Source organism: Cyprinodon tularosa, unplaced genomic scaffold, assembly GCF_016077235.1.
Source record: "Cyprinodon tularosa strain WSP-4 unplaced genomic scaffold, ASM1607723v1 ctg338, whole genome shotgun sequence".
In the NCBI taxonomy this organism is placed as follows: Eukaryota; Metazoa; Chordata; class Actinopteri; order Cyprinodontiformes; family Cyprinodontidae; genus Cyprinodon; species Cyprinodon tularosa.
This window is the reverse complement of record NW_024039050.1, coordinates 1,039,355-1,063,089: the sequence shown is the minus strand read 5'-3', so window position 1 is coordinate 1,063,089 and position 23,735 is coordinate 1,039,355. Positions and strand designations below refer to the sequence as shown.

The window sequence follows — 23,735 nt, the reverse complement described above, 5'->3', positions numbered from 1 at the left end:
TGCTGGGGGGGCAGCACATCTACGAAGGACACCTCCAGGCTGGATAAAGTGATCAGGCGGGCCGGTTCTGTGGTCGGCATGAAACTGGACTCACTGGTGACGGTAGCAGAGAGGAGGACACTGGACAAAATGCTGGACATTATTGACAATGTCAGTCATCCCCTGCACACCGTCATCAGCAACCAGAGGAGCCTGTTCAGTGGGAGGCTGCTCCTTCCCAAATGTAGGACCAACAGACTCAGGAACTCCTTTGTCCCTCATGCCATCAGGCTCTATAACTCCTCTCTGGGGGGGGATAGAGTTAAGAGAACAGAAGTGAAGGAGTTGTAGATACTCGCTTTGGTTTTTATAATCTGGACACTCTTTTTTCTCAACCATTCAAGTGCAATACACTACATAACTGTTAATTTAAGTCATTGTTTTTGCTATAGCCCTCTGTATTTATTTGTCTATCCCCATCCCCCAATACATCTTCCTACACCTTATTTAATTGATTTTATTTTATTTTTCTATTGTATATACTGTGTCTAAACATCCTCTTTTTTCTTATATGTGCATTTTTTCCTGCTACTGGAAATACAATTTCCCAAAGGGAGTAATCCCAAGGGATTAATAAAGTCAAGTCTAAGTCTAAGTCTAAGTCTTCATTGGCTTCCTGTTAAATCAAGAATAGAATTTAAAATCCTCCTTCTCACATATAAAGCCTTAAATGGCCAAGCTCCATCTGATATCAGAGATCTGATTGTTCCTTATGTTCCTAACAGAGCACTTCGCTCTCAATCTGCAGGTTTACTAGTGGTTCCTAGAATTTCTAAAAGTAGAATGGGAGGCAGATCTTTTAGTTATCAGGATCCTCTCCTGTGGAACCAACTACCAGTTTTAGTCCGTGAGGCAGACACCCTGTCTACTTTTAAGGCTAGGCTTAAAACTTTCCTTTCTGATCAAGCTTCTAGTTAGAGTGGCTCAGGTTATCCTGAGCTACACTATATTGCCAAAAGTATTTGCTCACCTGCCTTGACTCACATATGAGCTTAAGTGACATCCCGTTCCTAATCCATAGGGTTCAATATGACGTCGGTCCACCCTTTGCAGCTAGAACAGCTTCAACTCTTCTGGGAAGGCTGTCCACAAGGTTTAGGAGTGTGTTTATGGGAATTTTTGACCATTCTTCCAGAAGCGCATTTGTGAGGTCGCACACTGATGTTGGACGAGAAGGCCTGGCTCTCAGTCTCCGCTCTAATTCATCCCAAAGGTGTTCTATCGGGTTGAGGTCAGGACTCTGTGCAGGCCAGTCAAGTTCATCCACACCAGACTCTGTCATCCATGTCTTTATGGACCTTGCTTTGTGCACTGGTGCACAGTCATGTTGGAAGAGGAAGGGGCCAGCTCCAAACTGTTCCCACAAAGTTGGGAGCATGGAATTGTCCAAAATGTCTTGGTATGCTGAAGCATTCAGAGTTCCTTTCACTGGAACTAAGGGGCCAAGCCCAGCTCCTGAAAAACAACCTCACACCATAATCCCCCCTCCACCAAACTTTACACTTGGCACAATGCAGTCAGACAAGTACCGTTCTCCTGGCAACCGCCAAACCCAGACCCGTCCATCAGATTGCCAGATGGAGAAGCGCGATTCGTCACTCCAGAGAACGCGTCTCCACTGCTCTAGAGTCCAGTGGCGGCGTGCTTTACACCACCGCATCCGACGCTTTGCATTGCACTTGGTGATGTATGGCTTGGATGCAGCTGCTCGACCATGGAAACCCATTCCATGAAGCTCTCTGCGCACTGTTCTTGAGCTAATCTGAAGGCCACATGAAGTTTGGAGGTCTGTAGTGATTGACTCTGCAGAAAGTTGGCGACCTCTTCGCACTATGCGCGTCAGCATCCGCTGACCCCGCTCCGTCAGTTTACGTGGCCTACCACTTCGTGGCTGAGTTGCTGTCGTTCCCAAACACTTCCATTTTCTTATAATACAGCTGACAGTTGACTGTGGAATATTTAGGAGCGAGGAAATTTCACGACTGGATTTGTTGCACAGGTGGCATCCTATCACAGTTCCACGCTGGAATTCACTGAGCTCCTGAGAGCGACCCATTCTTTCACAAATGTTTGTAAAAACAGTCTGCATGCCTAGGTGCTTGAATTTATACACCTGTGGCCATGGAAGTGATTGGAACACCTGATTCCAATAATTTGGATGGGTGAGCAAATACTTTTGGCAATATAGTGTATCTCTATAGTTATCCTGCTATAGGCTTAGACTGCTGGAGGACATAGGGACCCCTTTTTCATCATTCTGCTTCATTCTATCTCTATTCTCCCACTCTGCAGAATCTGTTAGTTCAATCTCTAACGTTCTGCTCTCTCTGCTTTTTCTCATAGTAGCTTCATCTGGTCTGTTCCTGTTTGGCTGTGACTCCATCCTGGAGAGAAATATCAGCTGTGCTGCTGCCATCAACACCTTTGTTTATAGATGTTGGAGATCGGCCTGTTTTTCAGTGTAGTCCTGTTTCTCTGGTTGTGACTGGCTGGATGTGGTCACTTCATCCTCTGACATGGGAGCTGGCTCGAAGGTCGTCTGCCTGGCTGTGTGTTTCCTGGACGGGGACACCTTTTACAGTTGCTTTTTGTATCTCTGCTTCTGTCTCCTTGAACCCCAGTAGGCCTCGGCAGATGGCTGAGAAGTCCCAGTGCTGTATCTGGTGTTTGTCACAACAGCCTATTATCCAAGTCATCTTGGAAACATTCTTCCTGCTGTTCTCCTGACCTATACTCTGAAATGTCCTGAATAATGAATAATCCTGATGTAGGTCTACGTATTGTCCACTAGATGGAAGTAGCTGATATCTGAGACATTTTTTGGAAGTGAGGGAGAATAGGTCTTCATTGATGATTTAATGGGCTCTATGCACAGCTCCACTACTTCCTGAATTTAAAGCAGCTCCTTTGTTTCCTGTCTTTCATTACTGGACGAACTGATTAATCCAGGTGTGTCTGGCCAGTTACTTAGGTCATACACACCTGGATTAATCAGTGCATCCAATCATGAAAGACAGGAAACAAAGGAGCTGCTTTAAATTCAGGAAGTAGTGGAGCTGTGCATAGAGCCCATTCATCAGAGACAATTGACAGTTGAATGCTTACTGTCTTGCTCAAGGTAAGGCCAAGATACAGCCTATGAGCAGGGAAGCACAGAGACACACAAAGACAAACAATCATGCTCACACACACTCAAGGGTTAACTTAGAGATTAAACTAACAGGGATGTTTTCGGACCGTGTGAGGAAGCCGGAGTACCTGGAGAGAACCAATGGGAAGACATGCAAACTCCATGTAGAAAGTTCTTCAGTCAGGAATTTAACCCAGAACTTTCTTAGTGCAAGATAAGAGTGCCACAAACTGCAGCACACAAGGCATTGTGTTTGGATCCCAGAGGTTCTGAGTACAAGACCCACTCCCACAGACTGCCACTCTGGGTCCCTGAGCAAAGACCCTTAACCCCACACTTCTCTTAAGGCACCGTACAATGGCAGCCCACTGCTCCCCAAAGGGATGGGTTCAATGCAGAGAGTGAATTTCGTTGCTCTGTACTTGTGACAGTGTAATGACAATAAAGTTGAATTATTTATTTCTTAAGGGCTCCTGTTATCCAAATTGTCCACCAGGTGGCAGCAAAGTGCCTGAATAAAACTCTGTTCTGTTTGCCTAACCGGTCCTTGTTTCGGAGGTGTTGGCATGTTGATGACAGTAATTTGTAATTGTCACTGATGACGGAAGTTTGCCTTGCGTGTGAATCTAATCCATCATTAAATGGTCTGCTGAGCCTCAGACTGGAGCCAAACATCCACCTCGCTATCAGAAATGACACATCTCAAAGCTCAATCACTGCTTTCAACATGATTATATAATATGAAGCATGCAGCCATGCTGTTTGGAGGGGATTATTACTACTGAGCAGAGTGTACTTAAAGACTTGATGACAGCAATTTTATTTGAGTCTTAAAGACTTCAGGAAACTTCATAACAGAAGAAAAGGATCACATTCATTTTGAAAATTGTAAGATTTTTGTACTTTAAACTTTTAGTTTTTAACACCTGAAAGTGTTCCCAATTATTGACTCCAACTACTTCTTAGACTACGGCCTTCCCCTTCCTCTGTGGATCTAGAGCTTAACAAATGTAAGAAATTCCCTTAATGTTTATTTTGCTGCAGCAGACTGATGAGTATTTTCCTTAACTGAGAGGAAAAGTGACTTACAGTACTTCCTGGTGCCAATGAATCCAGAACACCTGCTCACAAACTAGATTTGGATCGTAAGTTGGACATCTTTAAAGGTTGTCCAAACCATTAAGCAACAGCATCAAACTGGGCAGGTTGTCAAAGTGGACTTAGGTCTCTAGCCTGGCAATAATAGTATTATTATACCACAAGTCAGTCGTATTACCAGACTGACTTGCAGCCAGTATAAATCAGACAGGCTGGTCAGGATAGTCTTTGAGAATAAAGGGCTTGTTGTGTGCAGAGAAAATGTGAATCTTTGTATAAAAGGTTAGGAAGCTCCAACAGGTTGCAAATTCTTAAAACCATAGAATTTTAGAGGTGCTCTCCATATTTTAAATGTCTCAGAAAACAACACCTCCGCCTCCAAGCAAACACCAACAAAGACATGGAGACACTTTTAGGGTTAAAGAAGAAATAAATACTTTATTTTACACTCTGCTAATCTGTGTGCATCATTTTTCAGAGATACGTTTACATGTTGGAGGAAGACGTAAAGGTGCAAACAGATATAAACACAGACAGCAGAAAGCCTCTACTGCTGCATTAATGCATGCAATCATGAAAAGAAAATACACAAAAGTAAAGCAGCAAAAAAAAACAAAAACATTTTTTACAGACAGATATATTATAATCATCATCACTATTATTCATATTCACACAATGAGTCTGCAACTCTGACAGCAGGGGAAATCCTCAAAGATAAAAATGATCCTCATTCCGATTAATGTGCAATCCATCATCGAACGAGATGTTTTCATTTTGGATCTGATGGAATGATGATTTTTTTTTTTATAATGCTTTATAAGTTTTATGTCAAAATGAAGATTTGGTCGAGTTGTTGAGCCGAGGATAAAGGAGCTTAATTCAAACCATAAAGTGTCAAACACAGAAGAGCAGGTTAGTTAAACGGTAAAGTCTCAGCTTACACTGAGGATAAATGTCAGATTTCCCCAAAAATGCTTTAAATGAGTTTAAGTAGACTGAGACGCCGCTATTTCCAACACAGAATCTTTGACTCTTCATTCAAAAAGTTGGATTACTTATTTTGACTGTGATATTTGTTTTTCATGTGTTTCAGGTAAAAGAAAGAAAACAGTCAGAGATCTGAAAAGATCTTGATTTACTAGAAATTATTCTTTTGAAGAAGTTAGGATTTCCTGAGGAATCTGAACTCAGCACATCTAACTGCTCTGAACTTAAAGCCTGTTTGTTTCATGGTGAATCTCTGACTTTAAAGGTGCATTGTCATGTTATTTGATATTTTTTAATAAAGATTTATACGCCTGCTGCTCACTGGATTGCAAAAAAAAGTATTTCTTAAAGGCAACACAAAAATATTATTTGCAATTTTTGAGATTCACACCTTGTTTGCTAAACACTGATACTAACGACAAAGATCCATCCATCCATCAGTTGGTCCCCATCTAGCATTCTGATAGTGCTGCAGTACTGCCAGCAGATGGCGCCATAGGCTGGAATTATATGTAGTATATTTATGCTCAAAAAGAAAAGATCTAATCCTTATTCCATTATTATCGGATAGTTTTTGGTCATTTTTGTATCATCAGAAAACATGGCGATGCACCTTTAAAGCAGATCAGGTTTAGACTCTACATTATTAAAGCATATGAATGGAAAGTTTAATGGAAGGAAAAAGTCTGACACAGAACGATGCACAAGCTGCAGGGATAAAGATTTGTAAGGTTTAGGTCAGGATGTTTATCTGACTGATCAAACACTGTGACCCTGTTGTCATTAAGGCAGGTAGTGGTATATATTTGTTCTTATCTTCACATTTGGTTACATAACAACCAAAACCTTCAACAAATCATTATAAGTGCTTGATTGTGAAAAGGAAAAATTATTCCGGAATAAAAATTGGTTGTGTTTGGAGTAATTAGCTGCTGTTGTAGTAGCCAGACTCTAACCGTGTAGCACATCAGGAAAATTTGGCTGATTTTACTCCAAAAGAGAAGCCCATCCTCAGTCAGAATATCAGAGAACATCAATTTTCAGGTCTTGTTACGGATTTTCAAATGGATATAAGTGTCTGCCTCTGTCTCCTTGAACCCCAGTGGGCCTCAGCAGATGGCCGCTCACACTGAGCCTGCTTCTGCTGGAGGTTTCTTCCTGTTAAAAGGGAGTTTTTCCTCTCCACTGTCGCCACAAGCATGCTTAATGTGAGGGATTGCATTCGAGTCAATGAGTCGATGCAATCAACTGGTTTTCCTTAGATAAAACTTTAAATCAATTTGAATTTATGATCTGGTGAACTGTAAAGTGCCTTGAGATGACGTGTTTTGAATTGGCGCTATAGAAATAAACTAAGTCTGGACTTTGAATAGGCCATTTCAGAACATCAATAATGTTTTGGTTGAAGCTTCAGTCATTTATCTCCATCTTTTCATCAAAACCACCAGTTTATCTTTCCGTCCTAAAGAACACCACCTACACAGCATCATGGGGCCACTAACATGGTTCATAATCAGGATGGTGTGTTCAGGGCCTGAGGTAAACTCCGAAAGGCATTTCTTACTATTTAAAGATCTGCCCAATTCTTTGATCCAGAGTTATTTTAGAAGTTTCTAGCTTTGCACATAAAATCCTAATAAGAAATATTGAAGTTTCTGGTTTTAATGTGACAAAATTTCATTGTGTCACTGAATCACAAACAGTATCATAAGAATCGTTGTTCTAGTGTGTAGTGGATCTTTTCCAGTGAAAAACTTTCAAACTCTCCTGTGAAACACTAAACCTTCCTAAATGTTCTGCTTTGAGGTTTTCTGCTGATTTTTTTTTAGCTTAACGGTTAGAAGCAGGACTAGAATGAACACAGAGGTCACCGATTTTTCTGAGCTAAAGCCTGTCAGTGTTTGAAGCTCCGGTTCTAACATCATCATCATCACATTAACAAAAAAATGTCACTGTACACGCCCGGACCGCCGCCATGGTCCAAAGGGTCCAATATTAGATGTTTTAGATACTTTAAGGACTTCCGTTCTGAAGAGCTGGTGTTTCTGTTGAACCTCTCCGCCGTCTCAGGTCTGGTGTTTGAGAGCGTGCCGGCTTCGTTTTTCCCACAATGCACTTTTGTAGCTCTTCTGTTTCTCGGCCTTCATCTTCATAACAAAGTTCTCCTCCCTGGAGGTAAAAAAAAAGAGAGTTTATGTGAAACAGCTCAATAAAAACATGAATTTACTCAAGTTTATCTTTCTAGGATCGTTTTAAAGCCAACAGGTAGGTAGGTAAGATTAGGAAATTCTTATTTTTTCCAGTTTAGGTTTATTAATTTTGACATCCATCAATTTTCCATCATGCTTATCCAAAGTTGGCTTACAAGGGGTGCTGGTTCCTATCTCCAGCTGTCTACAGGCTAGAGGCAGGGTCCGCCCTGGACAGGTTGCCAGTCCATTGCAGGGCAACACAGAGACACACAGGACAAGCAACTTGTCCAAATTAACCAAACAGTCATGTTTTTGGACTGTGGGAGGAAATCGGAGTACCCAGAGAACCCATGCATGCTCAGGGAGAACATGCAAACTACATACAGAAAGACCCCGGGCTGGGAATTGAACCCAGGACCTTCTTGCTGCAAGGCAGCAGCGCTACCTACTTCGAAAACCAAGTTTATAAATTTTAAGATGAATTTATTTGCCTCTAGTGGCCTTTATTTTGTTATTTTTGAAAGTATGTAGACAGGAAAGTGAGTTACAAGAGCGGGGAGAGACATTCAGCAAAGGTCAGCAGGATTGGGAATCGAACCCGTGACAGCTGGTATATGGGTCATGTGAGGTCATGTGTTCTACCTCCGCAACCATAGTTGCACCCCAGTTTACACTAGTGTTGCACTGATGCCATGTTTTGGCTCCGGGTTCCTACAGCATAAGGCAAGTTAAATTCAAGACTTTTTAAGACTTTTTAATGCCACTTGAAATAAAAATTTAAGACCAAGAAACACAAGAAACACAAGAAAAACCTGCTTGCGACAACTTAACCCAAAGGTTTATTTTAACATAAACCACTGCGCTAATGTTTCAAATGTTGAAAAGCTTCCCATACAGGAAGAAAGCTAAAAACACACAAATGACAGATATATTTGAACAATTATTTAACTGAATTCACAAACTTTGTTTTAGCAGGGAACAAAACTAATCAGTTTTAAAGCCCCAACATAACCAGTGCTAAGTCTTTTTGCAGCTATTTTTCTTTGTATGGTTTTCTTAGTATGTTTGATTTGGTGATAAGTGGAGGCGTTGCAGAGACAAGGGTGGAACTAAACTGAGAAATACCGGCTGTTTCTCTGTAACTCCATTTTGACGCTTTGTGTTTCGTGCTTCGCATGTGCGACTCCACTGCCTTAATTCCCATCGTTCTGAGCTTGAATGACTTCTTGCACTAAATCCACTGAGCCTCATGGATGTTCCCTGGTTTTAGCCATGGAGGAAACTCTTGGCTGGAGACAATTTTGGTTACATTTACACTTGCTCAGATTTTCCAGACAAAAAGTTAATGGCGCATCTCCCAAATGTCCCGGCCGCAACAACGCTTTATTGGTTCCGCTATCGGAACGGAACCAATAATGGCGAGCTGTTATTTTTTAATAAAAAAAAAAATTTGTAAATTTTAACGTTTTATTTGGATTACAAACATAAATCGGAATAAAAATATTCCTATTTGTGATGTTTCAAAAATTAAGACCTACGAAAGACTGATTTAAGACATTTTAATACCAATTAAGGCCTTAGTTTTATTTTGAAGAATTCAATGCCTTTTAAGACTTTTTAAGGACCCGCAGGAACCCTGAATAACCGGCTGTGCAGTATCGGCCAATACCGATACCATCTGTTTGAAATTGATGTGTGTGTATATATGAAGAACTGCATACTAGTTGGATGTAAAATAATTGCCATCATGGCTTTATCAAGCTGCTGCCTACCTTTGTGAAGCAGGAAAAAGACTAAAAGTGAATCCAGTAGAACTTTTTATTGCCCAACTGGAATGGGAGACAATAGTTGAATAAACTTTTGGCTCTTAAAATGGTATCAGTGCCCTATTTGTTGGTACTCAACGAGATCGGTATTGTTGCAACACTAGTTAACACATCTTAGATTTTTTAGACAATATGCTCAAACGCAGCCCAGATCGCCTAAAAACAGAGAAACTCTTTATATTGCAGCTTTAAAGGATAAATAACTTCAACAGTTTTCTAAAAAGCTTTACTGACTTTATTAATGGTGCGACAGAATTAGAGGATCATAAGGTAAAGATGGCGGGTGGACCAGAATTACTGCAACACTGCAAAAAAATTTAATCTACATAAGTCATTTTTTCTTAAAATAATAGCATTTTTTTCTTGAATCGAGGAGGAAAATTAGACATTTCGCCAATGGAACGAGACAATTAACATTTAAAATAAGAAAAAACAATTGCGTTGTCTTTTTTCCAGTGCATATTATCTAATTATCTTATACTAAGAGTGAAAATACTCATCCCATTGGCAAACTATCATATTTACCTGCTCAAAATAAGGGTAAATGCACTTAATTTAAGACATTTCTACTTATTTCTAGATCATTTTCCCAGTGAACATAATAAACAAAACTTAACAATAAAGAAGGAGAAAAATAACATGCTTAAAAAAAAAAGTAGAAAATAAAAGATGAGGAAAAGGAACTCAGATAATTCATAAAACCTAGAAGTGTGTTGTTTGCTGCAGGTTTCTGTGATATCAGACAGTAGCAGGACCTGAGCTCATAGATGTGTTTGTGTTTACATGCGTTCACCCTGAGTTCCAGGAGGAAGTCTAGTTAAAGTTTGGGACGAGTGCCAGAACGGGAGCCGGGCCCCCACACCGACCCCCTGAAGCCTGTGTTGTTATACTGACTCCACAGCCTGCTTCGCTCACACGTGTCTGTCTGTGTTCACTCACTGTGTTTGTGTTTGCTTGGAGCAGAAGCTGAAACACTCTCTGTCCCGAGAATCAGTGCAGAAGCAGCGCTGCAGCTCCCTCCGCAGGCGAACCGGTCCGAATCCGTACGGCACCAAGTGGCTGGAAGACACACAGACACATATTTGTATGAGAAGTTTTTACTGCTAAATATTATGGAGGACCTAGAGAGTCACTGAAGAAGAAAACCAGCTGATTCATATTTTACATTTGAATCGTGCAATTTGAAATCCAGCCTGAACAGCAGTTTCTACTTGCACATTTAAAGTTAAATTATGCAAAAGGAATTTTAAATTGGTTTATTAATTTCAATTCAATTCTGTTTATTTCTATAGCGCCAATTCACAACACAAGTCATCTCAAGGCACTTTACAGTTCAACCAGATCATCCAGTCAGATTGATTCAAAGTTTTCTATCTAAGGAAAACCAGTTGATTGCATCGACTCATTGACTCAAATACAATCCCTCACACTAAGCATGCTTGTGGCGACAGTGGAGAGGAAAAACACCCTTTGAACAGGAAGAAACCTCCAGCACACTGGAAAAAAATCGAAATCTAGATAAGTTGTTTTTTCTTAAAATAAGTGTATTTGTTCTTGGATTTAGTAGGTAAAAGAGAGATTTTGCCAATGGAACAAGACAATTTACACTTACAATAAGAAAACACAATTTCATTGTCTTATTTCAGGTGCATTTTATCTAATTTTCTTATTTTAAGAGCAAAAATACTCATTCCATTGGCAAACTATCTCATTTACCTACTCAAATTAAGCGTAAATACACTTAATTTAAGACATTTCTACTTATTTTTAGATCCTTTTTCCAGTGCAAAACCAGGCTCAGTGTGAGCGGCCACACTGCAAAAATAGAAATCTCAATAAGTTATTTTTTTTCTTAAAATAAGTGCATTTTTCCTTGAATTAAGGAGGTAAGTGAGACACTTTGCCAATGGAACAAGACGATGTGCTTTTAAAATAAGAAAAAACAATGTTTTTGTCTTATTTCAAGTGCATATTATCTAACTATCTTATTTTAAGAGTAAAAATACTCATGCCATTGGCAGATCATCTTATTTACCTGCTCAAATTAAGGGTAAATATACTTAATTTAAGAATTTTTTACTTATTTCTGGATCGTTCCTGCAGTGCATATGCCGAGGCCGATTAATCAATTATGGAATACTCGAATTTGAGCATAGATTTTCAATTTCTATATTTAACATCCAGTGCAATTACAGTATATATATATATATATATATATATATATATATATATATATATATATATATATATATATATATATATATATATATATATATATATATATATATATATACATACAGGTGCTGGTCATAAAATTAGAATATCATGAAAAAGTAGATTGATTTCAGTAATTCCATTTAAAAAGTGAAACTTGTATATTATATTCATACATTACATACAAACTCATATATTTCAGATGTTTATTTTGTTTAATTTTGATGATTACAAATGACAACAAATGAAAATCTCAAATTCATCATATCAGAAAATTAGAATATTGTGAAAAGGTTCAAAATTGATGGCCCCTGGTGCCACACTCTAATCAGCTAATTAACTCAAACCACCTGCAAAAGCCTTTAAATGGTCTCTCAGTCTAGTTCTATAGGCTACACAATCATGGGGAAGACTGCTGACTTGACAGTTGTCCAAAAGACGACCATCGACACCTTGCACAAGGAGGGCAAGACACAAAAGGTCATCGCTAAAGAGGCTGGCTGTTCACAGAGCTCAGTGTCCAAGCACATTAATAGAGAGGCGAAGGGAAGGAAAAGATGTGGTCGAAAAAAGTGTACAAGCAAGAGAGATAACCGCACCCTGGAGAGGATTGTGAAACAAAACCCCTTCAAAAATGTGGGGGAGATTCACAAAGAGTGGACTGCAGCTGGAGTGAGTGCTTCAAGAACCACCACACACAGACGTATGAAAGACATGGGTTTCTGCTGTCGCATTCCTTGTGTCAAGCCACTCTTGAACCACAGACAGCGTCAGAAGCGTCTTGCCTGGGCTAAAGAGAAACAGGACTGGACTGCTGGTGAGTGGTCCAAAGTCATGTTCTCTGATGAAAGTAAATTTTGCATTTCCTTTGGAAATCAAGGTCCCAGAGTCTGGAGGAAAAGAAGAGAGGCACTTCATCCACGTTGCTTGAAGTCCAGTGTAAAGTTTCCACAGTCAGTGATGGTTTGGGGTGCCATGTCATCTGCTGGTGTTGGTCCATTGTGTTTTCTGAGGTCCAGGGTCAACGCAGCCACATACCAGGAAGTTTTAGAGCACTTCATGCTTCCTGCAGCTGACCAACTTTTTGGAGATGCAGATTTCATTTTCCAACAGGACTTGGCACCTGCACACAGTGCCAAAGCTACCAGTACCTGGTTGAAGGACCATGGTATCCCTGTTCTTAATTGGCCAGCAAACTCTCCTGACCTTAACCCCATAGAAAATCTATGGGGTATTGTGAAGAAGAAGATGCAATACACCAGACCCAACAATTCAGAAGAGCTAAAAGCCACTATTAGAGCAACCTGGGCTATCATAACACCTGAGCAGTGCCACAGACTGATCGACTCCATGCCACGCCGCATTGCTGCAGTAATACAGGCCAAAGGAGGCCCAACTAAATACTGAGTGCTGTACATGCTCATACTTTTCATGTTCATACTTTTCAGTTGGCCAACATTTCTATAAATCCTTTGTTTTTATTGGTCTTCAGTAATATTCTAATTTTCTGATATGATGAATTTGAGATTTTCATTTGTTGTCATTTGTAATCATCAAAATTAAACAAAATAAACATCTGAAATATATGAGTTTGTATGTAATGTATGAATATAATATACAAGTTTCACTTTTTAAATGGAATTACTGAAATCAATCTACTTTTTCATGATATTCTAATTTTATGACCAGCACCTGTATATATATATATATATATATATATATATATATATATATATATATATATATATATATATATATATATATATATATATATATATATATATATATATACTTATATACTTATATATATATAGGGAATAGGAAGCAACACCAGAGGAGCCAAGCACCAGCTACTAGTGGATAGAGCAGTCACCCGAGACTGTAAGACCAGGCAGACAAATCTGTGCACTGCCTGGATTGACTATAAGAAAGCCTATGACTCAATGCCACATACATGGATACTGGAATGCCTGGAAATGTACAAGATCAACAGGACTCTAATAGCCTTCATCAAGAACTCAATGAAGCTGTGGAAAACAAGTCTGGAAGCCAATGCAAAGCCAATAGCACAAGTCACCATCAAGTGCGGCATATACCAAGGCAATGCACTATCCCCGCTGCTGTTCTGCATAGGCCTGAACCCCCTCAGCCAGATCATCACAAAGACTGGCTACGGATACCAATTCCTAAGCGGAACAATCATCAGTCACCTCCTCTACATGGATGACATCAAGCTGTATGCCAGGAGTGAGCGAGGCATCGACTCACTGATCCACACTACCAGGATCTACAGCAACGACATTGGGATGTCATTCGGACTGGACAAGTGCGGTCGCATGGTCTCAAAGACAGAGAAGATGATCAGAACCGAGGGGGTTGAACTACCAGAAGGCCACATAACAGATGTTCAGGACAGCTACAAATACCTTGGGGTGCCACAGGCTAACGGAAACCACGAGGAGATGGCAAGAAATACTGCCACAGCTAAATACCTACAAAGAGTAAGGCAGGTCCTGAAAAGTCAGCTGAATGGGAAAAACAAGATCCAAGCCATCAACACATATGCCCTACCAGTCATCAGATACCCCGCTGGTATAATAAACTGGCCAAAGGAGGAGATAGAGGCTACTGACATCAAGACGAGAAAGCTCCTCACAATGCATGGTGGGTTCCACCCCAAATCCAGCACTCTGAGACTGTACACCAAGCGTAGCGAGGGAGGCCGAGGGCTAGTGAGTGTCAAGACCACTGTCCAGGATGAAACAACTAAGACCCAGGAGTACATCAGAAAGATGGCCCCCAAAGAGAAATGGCTTGGTGAATACCTCAGGCAGGAGAAAACCGAAAGTGAGGACAAGAAAGAGGAAGGAGAACCATCATGGAGGGACAAGCCGCTGCACGGCATATACCACAGACAAATAGAAGAAGTGGCTGATATCAAAAAATCCTACCAGTGGCTGGAAAAGGCTGGACTGAAGGACAGCACAGAGGCACTAATCATGGCAGCACAAGAACAGGCACTCAGTACAAGATCAATAGAGGCCAGGGTCTACCACACCAGGCAGGACCCCCGATGCAGACTGTGCAAAGATGCCCCTGAAACAATACAGCACATAACAGCGGGGTGTAAAATGCAGGCAGGAAGTGCATACATGGAACGCCACAACCAGGTAGCTGTCATAGTGTACAGGAACATCTGCCATGAGGATGGGCTGGAAGTCCCAAGGTCAAAATGGAAGACACCTCCTAAGGTAGTTGAGAATGACCGAGCTAAGATCCTATGGGACTTCAAGATCCAGACTGACAAACAGGTGATGGCTAACCAACCAGACATCGTGTTGATCGACAAACAGCAGAAGAAGGCAGTAGTGATAGATGTGGCAATCCCAAGCGACAGCAACATTAAGAAGAAAGAACACGAGGAGCTTGAGAAATACCAAGGACTGAAGGAGGAGCTAGAAAAGATGTGGAAAGTAAGAGCAGCAGTGGTGCCAGTGGTAATTGGAGCACTGGGGGCTGTGACCCCCAAACTGGGAGAGTGGCTACAGCAGATTCCAGGTAAAACATCAGAGGTCTCTGTCCAGAAGAGCGCAGTGCTAGGAACAGCTAAGATACTGCGCAGAACCCTCAAACTCCCAGGCCTCTGGTAGAGGACCCGAGCTTGAGGATGACACATACCACCCCACGAGGGGTGAGAAAACAGTTTTTAGTTTTTATCCATCTATATAAATACACATGTAAACGCCACATCTAATAACCCTGTATAATAATCCTACTATAAAAAACAAACAAAAACTGTCCCAAGAGGACGTATTGTATATACTGTATATATCCCATGCACCTTTTTCTTCCTTTGGAACATTCTTCTTCTTCTTTGACTATTTCAGCTGATGTAACGAGTAAATTTCTCCACAGTGACATAAATAAAGCCAATCAATCAATCAAAGATGGAGTTTGCATGTTCTCCCTGAGTGGGTTCTCTCTGGGTACTCCAGCTTCCTCCTACAGTCCAAAAACACGACTATTAGGTTAATTGGCTTCTCTAAATTCTCCTTAGGTGTGCGTGAAAGGTTGTTTGTCCCGTTTGTCTCTGTGTTGCCCTGCAATGGACTTGTATCAGTCAGAAACAAAAATTATCCTAAAATGAGTAAAATATCCTTAAAATAAATTTATTTTCCCTTAATTTGAGTGGGTAAATGGGACGATCTGCCAATACAATGAGCGTATTTAGCCTTAAAATAAGAAAATCAGATATTTTGCACTTGAAATAAGAGATGGCAGTTGTTTTTTCTTATTTTAAATGTAAATTGTTTAATTCAGTTGGTAAAGTATGTCGCTTACACTGCAAAAACAATCTAGAAATAAGTAAAAATTTCTTAAATTAAGTGTATTCACCCTTAATTTGAGTAGGTAAATTAGATAGTTTGCCAATGGAATGGGTAATTTTACTCTTAAAATAAGATAATTAGATAATATGCACTTGAAATAAGACAATGCAATTGTGTTTTCTTATCTTTAATGTAAATTGTCTTGTTCCATTGGCAAAATGTCTCTTTTACCAACTCAATTCAAGAACAAATGCACTTATTTTAAGAAAAAATGACTTATCTAGATTTAGATTTTTCCAGTGTACCAGCTCAATTCAAGAACAAATGCACTTAATTCAAGGAAGTTTCACTTATTTAGTTTTAATTTTTTTGCAGTGTATTCATACCCTCTAATCAAAGTCCAGTGCATGCACTCATCTCAAACCCTTTCTCTGACTGAACCCAGCTAAAATATTCACTTTTACTTCTCTCTCCTGAAGTTCTGCTGGAAGATGCAAGAATGATTAAAAGCATCTAGTGAAAATACAATTTCAAAACAACTTTTTAGCATCCTGTCCTGGAAAAATATCATTGTTCATTTCAGTTCAATTCAGTTTATTTCTATAGTGCCAATTCACAGCTCACATCATCTCAAGACACTTTATAGAGACAATACTGTCTGATTGGTAAGAAAACCTAATGACTGCATCCAGTCATTGACTTGCAAGACATGCTCCTCCTGAAAGTGGTGACAACCTTCACATGCATTTTGTTGTTGACTCTTCAGCGCTGAGGATGCATGTAGCGACAGTGGAGAGGAAATCTCCCTTTTAACAGGAAGAAACCGGACAATAAGCCTTTCTACTTAAAAAAACAAACCAAAAAAAAATCTGACTTTCCTGAGTGTCACGCTGTAGTCATCTGATGTCCTATCTAGGAATATATATCAATGGTACAAACAGTTTCTGCTTAAAAAGATGTCCCCACTATGCAGACTTTCAAAACGGCGGATACTCAGATATTTATATAGATAGAAGATGGGGTTAAGCTGTTACTTTGTGAGATCACAGTCACAGCTGTGATTTCAAAATGGTCAGCATCCATTTCTCCGTGTGTTTTCTGCACTGGAAAAAATCTAAATCTAGATAAGTAATTTTTTCTTAAAATAGGTGTATTTGTTCTGGGATTGAGGAGGTAAAAGTGACATTTTGCCAATGGAACAAGACAATTTAAGTTTAAAATAAGAAAACACAGTTGCATTGTCTCATTTCAAGTGCATTTTATCTAATTATCTTATTTTAAGAGTAAAAATATTAATTCCATTGGCAAACCACCTCATTTATCTACTCAAATTAAGGGTAAATTTAAGAAATTTTTACTTATTTTTAGATCATTTTTCCAGTGATGAGGACCATTTCCCAGGCAGGTAGATTTAACTTTTTCCTGTGCACATGACAACAGGGACTGGGATCTTTTTTTGTTTTAGGTTTATATCCTTTTTAGACAAGTATTAATTTTCTATCATCAAACATGTGTTGTTTTTTGTCTATGTTTTTGCAGCACAGAGGCATGATTCTGCAGATCAATTTTCCTTTTTTTTTTTTTACGAGGCTTAATTTTTAGCATTTAAATGTGATTTCACTTGTCTTTCTTTAAGAGTTAGGAGTTTTAAGGAACACTTTATTTACTGCACATATAACTTTGAACTTAAAATAAACCCAAGCACAGCATCACAAACTGGAAGGTTTTGGAAAAGGTTTCCCAGAAATCCATCAATAAGCTGCAATTATCTTCCTGTGAGCCAAAGTTTAATATGAACCACAAACACGGCTCCTGTGTTCCTTTCTCCTCAGACAGATTTCAGTTGGTTCTTGGATCTATGTGGTGCCGGAATGGCTACAGGTTAAAGCCTGATTATCAGCAGCAAAAAGTTACCGTAGCTTAAACAAAGACGTAACACCAAATGAAAGCAGAACTGCTCCAAAATTAAACACCTCTGCACCAAATTTAGACGTATAAGTGTTGAATCTGTTATCGGCAGCACATCTGGATCTCATTTCCACCACACAGCTGGAGATAACATTCAACCCTTTTCATCTCCTGGCCTCCTCCTCTATTCCCTCCTCTCTACGATATCATTTATTTCTCTCCTTGCAGCTTGTTGACCTCCCTGCTGTTACCTCCACCTTCCACCCTCTGCTAAGTGTCAGAGGGCTCCTCTCTTGGGTTACAAGGATGAATAAATCTGGGTGACCTGAACTGTTGAACCGTAGCTCAATGAGTAACGGCTCTGAGGCAGCAGACACTCGACTCTTCCTGAATGCCTTCAGATGCAAAGCTTTCATCCAGTTATTGTTGCCAGAACACATCAAACAGCCCAAAGATCAGTACCAACATTTCTCTGCTTTCGCATAGATGTGTGACAGCTTCTGCACAGCTTTCTGATACAACCTTTCTGACCTTCTGGCACCCAAACACACAAACCTAAAGCCTTTGTAGCTGTTGGTGCGTCATGCACCACCTTTTCTTTTGTAGTTCAGGACCAGATCTGTAACAAAGCATTCTCCAAAAGAACAAAACGTTTTGTCCGACTCTGGCTCGGAACCGTTCTGACTGATAAAGAAGAGTCTCAGCTCGACCCGCTGCAATTTGCCAACCAGGTCCACAGGTGTAAAGGAAGCTGTGCCTCCTTTCAATTACTAGCTTACAGTAGCAGCCATTCAAAATGGCCCTTCCAAGTCAAACGCCAGCCGAATGGCAGCCTACTCCCCTGCGACTGCCAGTCAAATCCCCTTCAACTTCCAGCCACTGGCCTTCTCCTGGGCATGCATTTTTTTACTCAGACTCCACCCTTTTGCTCAATTACAGGGTTTGACCAGAAAAAGATGCTTCTCTTTAGTTCTTAATGTCTGCAAATCATGAAACAAAGAATATTTGATTCAAAGATTGATGTTTAAAAAGGAATTGTAGAGGACCAGCTGTTATGTTTATTCAATGTTGATTATAAAGTTAATGTGTGTACATATGAAACACTGGAGAAATGAGATGCTTCACTCTGTTTATTGCAAACTGTAATGCAACGGTGGTAGAAAATTGCTGATGTTTGTACCACTCTATTCTGTGATTCAATCAGAGGAGCATTTTGTCCTATGACCTGATCAATTGCCTTGTCAGAAGAACACTCTATTTTGTAACCCACCCCATGTGTTATGATCTGCTAATAAAAAGGCGTCTGCAGAGGAAGTCCGTCAGAGAGTAGATGTAGCTGAATGTAGCTCTCTCTTTCTGCAGAAGCCGTTAAAAATCTCTCTTCTGTGTAGACTCAGTTCCTCTTTTACGAACCTACATTTTTAAACCTAACACCAGCCAAGGACCCATCAAGGAAAGTGGGGAAATTTTAAATGGCTACTTTTGTAAATGTCCTGGAGGCACAAAAACCTGTGTGAGGCTTTTAATGGTTGATTTCATTTCAGCTTTCGAAACATTTCAACCATACATCATGGTGAGCACACTCCTGTGCTGTTTTAATCTGAATGTCTGCCAGGTGGAATTGATTTTTGACTTCTTAACATTGTCCTCTCCATGAAACGGATGTTATTACCGGAGTCACCTCAGGGGTCTAAATTCCTTTTCGGATAATTTATACTCAAATAAATGTAAGAATGCCTTTAAAAGACAAACATCCTAAAGTTTGCTGATGACACTGTCATGGTCAATCTGCTGCAGAGTGGGGTGATTAAAGAGGGAGCTCTTCTGGGCTACTCGACCGGAAGAAAACTCCCAATCATTCCCTTTCAAAAATATAAAAAAGTACAGAAAATACACGTAATAAAACTATGAACTGGGATCAAAACACTACAGCAGTTGCCACGAATGGTCTGCAAAGACTTGATATTTTAGGTCGATAAAATCTCTCCAGCATTGTTAATATATATAAAATGTAGACAGAATAAGCCCCTTGAGGTGAAACCATCGAATTTATAAGGGGTTCCATTAAAAGGAAAAAAAAAACAACAACACAGAAATAATTAAATTTCAAATTCATTAGACTGTCACAGTAAAAAGCAACAAAATGAACTCTCTGCATTTAACCCATCCCTTCCGGGGCAGTGGGCTGCCATTGTGCGGCGCCCAGCGAGCAGACTGGCAGTGGCAGTCCGTGGAAGTGGGGCTCAAACTCAGAACCTCTGGGACCCGAGTACAATGCCCTTACCACTAGGTAGCCACTCCCCAAGAAAGGTTCCACCAAAAAAAGTTCAGTCAGACATTAAAGATAGGACTAATTCCAAGAAAAGAAGAAAATTAAAAACATTCCACTGGACTTTGTTTCCATGTTTGAAGATGTTTTGCTTCCCATCCAGGAAGTTTTTCCAATTCAAAATGACATAAATATAGCCTCGTGAGACCATCCTGATCTCGCGAGCTTTCAAGGTTTCACTCGCAGATCAGTGTGGAGACTCTCCGTTAAACAAAATTTGGAGCCGTTCACCAAACGAACGTCCAATCAGCGTTGGCTTTGAGGCGGGTTGAGGTGTGACGCAACGAGAAGCGCGACAGTTCAGTCTAAAGAACATGGCGGCTTCAGCCGATGAAACTAGCGTTAGCGTGGCTATTGAGCAAGTTTTATCGGAATTACAGAGTATTTATTCACTGAAAGAAGAGCAAAATACTGCTCTGGAGGCTTTTCTCAGAGGAAAAGATGTTTTTGCTCTTCTCCCGACTGGTTTCGGCAAGGCTTGTGGTTTCGTCGTCGCTCTGTTAGTACGTCATATGCTTCGTTGATCTGATTGGTTTATTTGGCCCGTCTATCACCAACATAGGCCAATCAGCTAACCAGTATTTTCGCTCCTTCCCAAAATTACTTCAACGGAAGGTTTGCAGATGGATATGCGGAGCAAATCCATCTGGCGGAGTCAGGTTAACATAAATAGTGTTGAGTTCGAGATTTTGTACAGTAGCCCATTAAAACCTTGTTTTGTTTGCAAATATGCAGTGTTTTAGTTTAGTGTTATCGGTGTGATGCAGAGTCTGTGACACGATTTAGAGTTTTTTCAACAGTTCAGCAGTCTGATTGCGGTGGGGAAGAAGCTGTTGCAGAACCTGCAGGTCCTGCAGAAGGCAGCAGGGAAAACTATGGTGGGGGTATGAGGGGTCATTGATAGTATTACGGGCTCGGGGAGGCTGCAGCGTCTCAGACTGGAAGAAGGTGAGAACAGCAGAGAGAATCATGGGGGCTCCTCTTCCCTCCATTAAAGACATTTCATCCCGGCGCTGCGTATCCCGAGCCCGTGACATCATAAAAGACCCCTCACCCCCCCACCATGGACTGTTCTCCCTGCTGCCCTTTGGGAAGAAGCTTCGCAGCATTCAATGCAGAACCAGCAGATTCTGCAACAGCATTTTCTCCGCTGCCATCAGGCAGCTGAACTATTCAACTTTAAACTGATCTCTGCATCACACTTGACATCATATTTGCACTTTTCGGGAATCCCACGGGTTTACAGGATTAAACATTAACAGGAGCAGATGGGAGAGGGAGCAAACCAATAGTAACTAAAAAAAAAAAAGGATCGATGCCAAAAAATAAAATAAAATAGAAAGAAAAAAAAATCCAGTACTGGCGCCGCCATTTTGTCGTTTTTTTCCTTGAAGCCTACGCTATAATGCGAGTCAAAAAAACTACACGACCCAAAAACCAACAGTGCTTCCGCTCTGAGTTTTTAACCCGCACTCAAAAACAACAATGGAGGGACCAACAGTTACTACAGTTAGAAACAGGAACTTAACTGACCCTTCATAGAAATTCAGATTCAATGTAGTGGCAGAAATCTTATTAAAAACAACAAGAATGGGAGTGGTGCAGGAGCGAGAGTCATTTTGAATGGGAGCGGGACGGGAGTGGGAGTAATTTCACCAGGAGTGGGACGGGACAGGATTTAGATTTCTACTCTGGCCCGAGATCGGGACGGGACACCATTTTTTTCTGTGGGAGTGGGACGGGACAGGAGTGAAAATCCACTCCCGTGTCAGTCTCTACTTCCAACATGGCTGATTTTTTTTGATAATCCCTTTAAAAAGAACACAACTCAATGTTCTACTGTATTTTGCGCCATATCTATTTATTTGCACTGCACTGAACCTTTCCATATCAATGCTATTTGCACCGCAACTTTAAAACTGGTTTTCCGTTTCTCCTGCACTGTTTACATTCTTGATCACTGCTGCACTTTATAAAATAGAAATGCTAATTTCACTCTTGCAAGCTGCTCGTTCACTGTTGAAAGCTGTACGCATCGAAATTACAATAAAGTTGGTCTAAGTCTTATTGTTGAATTTAGACTTCTGGCCTAAATGGTGGATTGAGGGCTGTAGAGCTTCAGATGATCTCTGTGACCTCCTGGATGAGTCGCTGAGGTGCTGAATTTGAAGCCCCACTGGGGAGTTTCTATGGTTCCAGGTTTTGATTCTGGGTGTGTAGTAATCAGGATTGGCTTCGGTTGGGATAATTGAACCATAAAATGTTTTTAAGAATGACATCCAGAGTCAGGAAACTCCCTATGACTGTTTCCCTTCAAAAAATGAAGTCATTTTGAAAAAAACATTTTTATTTCTTACCTTTTTTAAGCTTCTGAAATGTTTGATAATCTGCATTTAGACAAATGAAACTGTAGGGAGATCCCTCCCGAAAAACATAAATCAAAAATAAATCCCAAATAAATTCAGATTTTTGCCTCTAGTCTTTGTATTTAGAAAACTGCTGCTGTTGTGTGTTTTATAATTGTTCCATCCTGGAAAAGAAACGATCCAAATAAATAATTTTTTAGCTTAAGAAGAAGACGCTTCATGCTGAGTCGATGAAGTTTTGATTTATCGAAACCAAATGCATCAGCCTTAAGGCATCAGCTCCAAATTCTTATAAAGAATGTCTACTTCACCTAGAAATATGAGCTGACAGCTCCTGATACAATAACATTCAGCAAACTGTGCAAACATGGGCGTTACCATGGAAACCGGGGCTGGGCCTAAACCATAATAGATGGTCAACAGGCTGCCAGATAATCGGCTTTATTGTGTGTCTTTGTAAATAATTGGTGTCCAGATGTCAAATGAACAGTTTGATTGGGTCTCATCCTGCAGCAGGTTTTGCTGTTTATCATCTGGGTCTTTGCCTGGATTCCAGCTGGTTGGCCGGATGGAGGCTTTTATGTAAAACTCGAACTTCACTGACTTTGCAATTCATTTCTATGCTTCTGAGGGTGAAAACCTGAATCTGATACAAACCTTTGCTCTGATGAGGTTTCCCTCATGTTCATGGGAACGTCAGCAGGTAAGGAGAAGCAATAGATGTAACTCAGTTTGTGGTTTTTGCAATCAAATCATAATTTATATCCAGCGGTGACTCAGATTGTTTGATACTGAAGCCAAGAGCTCTTTGATACTTTTTCATGGTGGTTTTCCTGAGATAATAATTTTCTAATTATTTAAAGATAACAAAGCCGATTTCTTGTGATAACGAGATGCTTGGTGTGTGTTAAGACTGATTATATGCTTCAAAACCACAACGAAGGATGAGGATTTATAAAGTCATGGCAGCCTGTGTGAAATTCTGTAAAAAATCCTGTGTTTAACTTTAAGGTAACGAGACGATGTTGTTGGTTTGATGATTTGCTTCCAGTTCTGATTCATAAGAAATTAGATCTACGCCTCCTGCGCCTTAGTGCCGGGTGTTTTCTGAACAGCCCCGTTGTTACTAACCTGACTCCGCCAGATGGTTTTGCTCCGCATATCCATCTGGAAACCTTCCATTGAAGTAATTTTGGGAAGGGGCGAAAATACTGGTTAGCTGATTGGCCTATGTTGGTGATAGATGGGCCAAATAAACCAATCAGATCAACGAAGCATATGAGAGACGACTAAAACACAACCACAAGCTAGGCTACTC

At 40.3% G+C, this 23,735-nt stretch overlaps 1 protein-coding gene across 1 annotated transcript in view; it reads right to left on the bottom strand.

The window, feature by feature from the left end:
* Positions 1 to 6,511: 6,511 nt before the first annotated feature.
* si:ch211-202p1.5 (uncharacterized protein LOC103909337 homolog) overlaps positions 6,512 to 23,735 on the bottom strand; it is a 61,433-nt gene continuing 44,209 nt past the window's right edge. The window contains exons 3-4 of the mRNA XM_038294265.1: positions 10,212 to 10,331; positions 6,512 to 7,423 (exon numbers count right to left, since the gene is read on the bottom strand). Of these exons, the coding sequence (XP_038150193.1) occupies positions 7,321 to 7,423; positions 10,212 to 10,331 (223 nt within the window). The 3' untranslated portion in view covers positions 6,512 to 7,320. The remainder of the gene's footprint in view (positions 7,424 to 10,211; positions 10,332 to 23,735) is intronic.